The sequence below is a fragment of the Macrobrachium rosenbergii genome, chromosome 4, assembly GCF_040412425.1.
Source record: "Macrobrachium rosenbergii isolate ZJJX-2024 chromosome 4, ASM4041242v1, whole genome shotgun sequence".
Taxonomy (NCBI): Eukaryota; Metazoa; Arthropoda; class Malacostraca; order Decapoda; family Palaemonidae; genus Macrobrachium; species Macrobrachium rosenbergii.
Window position 1 is genome coordinate 70,924,531 of NC_089744.1, and position 3,051 is coordinate 70,927,581.

Sequence of the window (3,051 nt, forward strand, 5' to 3'; positions counted from 1 at the left end):
GTCTTCTGAGAGATAATTACAGATGATAATATGTTAATTATTATCATCGTCAATTTCATGTAGTTAATGTCTTTGTTATGTCCAAAAATAATATATGGTAATATCTGCAGAAACATGTCAAAGAAAAGTATTTCACTAAGTATCAATATAACCCTTAATAAATCTAAGGAGACTTACTGGAAAAGAGAATTATGGAAATGCGTCTGTTTCTCTCCGTCGGTATTAATTTGCGGCTCTTCATTTCTTTGTGAAAAAATCACGACGGTGAAAAAGCTGTATCTTTGTTTTACGCGCCACGAAATGGCGGAAGTCAGCTGGCAGCCAACAAGTTCGAAAAGATTGAAGCCTGGTGGAACTCTTCCTCCACTCGATGGAATGTCTGGCCATAACAAGTTTTCCTCAAGAAACTTTGCCTTTTCAGTTTCCATTTCTGGACAATAACCCTTTCTTTTACAACCATTGACATACGCGCACAGAAACTTGCACGAAAGAGAGAGAGAGAGAGAGAGAGAGAGAGAGAGAGAGAGAGAGAGAGAGAGAGAGAGAGAGTAATATAAAGAAAGACAGAGCTAGAGAAATAGAGAGTAATATATATACATACATGAATATATATACATATATACATACATACATACATATATATACAGTATATATATATATATATATATATATATATATATATATATATATATATATATATATATATATATATATATATATATATATATATATATATATATATATATATATGAGAGAGAGAGAGAGAGAGAGAGAGAGAGAGAGAGAGAGAGAGAGAAAGCATATACTACTAATTAAAATTATACTAGAATTTTATTTGCGTTAATTTTTTTGTAATCCTTTACCTTGTATTTCTATATGTACCGTTTACTGCTGTAAGCCCTTCAACAAAGAAAGTCGAGAATGGAACCCTATGCTTTTTGTCATTATTTAGGAACTCAAAGACGCAAAATAAAAAATTAGTCATGGCATCCTAGGATGCGTTTCTGCTAAATTCAGATGCTGTCCTTTAGAGTCTCCTGTAGGTTTCCTTCACAGATCCATTGACGTCAGAATGATTTATTGATAAATGCAATTCAGGCAAGTCGAGAATACTGTAATTTTTACCATAGTGCTAGTATCAAGTTTATTATTAGTAATCAAGGAGCCGGGGACAACACTTTTGCTGCTTCCCTCCTTTGTGAAAAAGGCTTTTCGACGAAATTTACTTTTTTACGACGCAATTTAAACAGATGTGATATTTTCTATGAAAGCCACCTACAAAATAAAGTTGAGACTTAGTAATGACCCTTACAGCTAGTGGTACCATAGTTCTTTTTATGAGAGCTTCATACAGGAAATGAAAAGAAAATATATCACTGGTCACTTTCACCTACTCTGCAGTCATGATTATTATGAGCTCAACATGAACATTTTTGAAATATGACATGTTCAGTCAAAAAACCTGGAAAAACAGTTTCCTGATAATTCTCTTGATTCATTTAATAAATATGATTCACATTCATTTTACTAACGATCTTTCTGAGCTACATTCTTCGATATACTGTTCATCATCATATCTTATCGCGACAACATTGTATCCACTGCATAGCGGCCTGATTGCATTCGTAGAGGTCCTAATCTGTACAGATTGGCCCATGTTCACACCCACTAAGTATGTGATCCATTGTCTAAATGGGATGACCACATGGGCACTCAGCACAGTCTCCAGTCCTTCCAATTCTAGCTCTTGCTCGATTAAGAGTTGCCCAATCCTTTCTACAGAGGTTTGTTCCATGGGGAAGAGACTCACATGGGCTCTGGATGGCCTCACCCAGTGGACAGTGGTCAGTTTATCTCCAGCGTTCTAGGCGGTAAGTTGCTGACTCCCTGGGGTCGAGGCTGGTGGTGGTTATGAAGCTCTTGCGGGATTTCAGTCTTTGTCTAACCTGGTGATCATAGAGTGGGTGCCATTCATCATTCTCTTTTTATATTTTTGGGTCTTTGAATGGGCCGTTCGGTGGTGCAATGCCTGCCAATCTACAGAGCACTGGAAGGGGTGTTGGTCTTAAGGCACCAGTGATTATGAGACATGCTTGATTGAGTTCAGCGTCAATTTTGTAGGAATGACATGATCTTTCCCAGACTGGTGAGCAGTACTCGGCAGTGGAGTAGTTGAGTGCCAGAGCTGTTTGTCTTAGGGTTTGAGGATTTGTTCCCCAATTTGAACTGGCAAGTTTGCTAAGGAGGTTATTCCTGGTAGCTACCTTCTCCTTTACTTTCCTTACATGCTCCCTAAAAGATAGTGTTCGGTCTAATGTAACACTTAAATAGACGGGGAAGTTATCATTCTTCAGTTTCTCATCACTCCATGAGATGTTCAGCTCCCTTTTTGACTGGTAGTTTTTAAGATGGAAAGCACATACCTTTGTTTTGTCTGGGTTGGCATTTAGGAAGTTTTGCTTGTAGTATTCATTAAGATCTTTCAAAGCATCTGATAATTTGTTTTCAATGATAGTAAATGAATCTGACTGGATGGCTAGGCACAGATCATCTGCATATATAAATCTACGGATATCACTAAACTGTGGTTGATCGTTGGTATAGATGTTGAAAAGCATAGGGGCCAACACAGACCCTTGTGGGAGGCCGTTTTTCTGTTTTCGCCATCTGCTTCTCCTGCCGTCCATTTCGACAAAGAAAAGTCTGTTACTCAGCAGTGACTGGATGATGTGCACAATGCTTGAGTTGCGAATAAATTTGGCAAGTTTCAAAAGAAGTAACCTGTGGTTCACGGTGTCATAGGCTGCTGTTAGGTCAACAAACACTGTCCCTGTGATTTTTCAAAGCCACCCTCCATATACTGAAGGCTCAGAGCCAAGATATTAAAGTCAGCCTGGTCTGGTGTCAGTTGTTCTTCGACTGTGGGAGATATGCCGGCCATTATCATTCGTTCATACAGTTTGTATAAGGTGCAGAGAAGAGATACTAGCCGATAGCTCTTAGGAATCTTTGGGTCTTTGCCAGGTTTTAGCAAGGCCACAACTTTAGCTC

The 3,051-nt window shown here is 38.3% G+C and overlaps 1 protein-coding gene across 1 annotated transcript in view; it reads right to left on the reverse strand.

Annotated features, from left to right (window-relative positions):
* Positions 1-2,809: 2,809 nt before the first annotated feature.
* Positions 2,810-3,051, reverse strand: part of LOC136837993 (uncharacterized) — a 5,611-nt gene continuing 5,369 nt past the window's right edge. Inside the window, exon 3 of the mRNA XM_067102858.1 lies at positions 2,810-3,051. This exon is cut by the window's right edge and continues 533 nt beyond it. Coding sequence (XP_066958959.1) covers positions 2,810-3,051 — 242 coding nt within the window.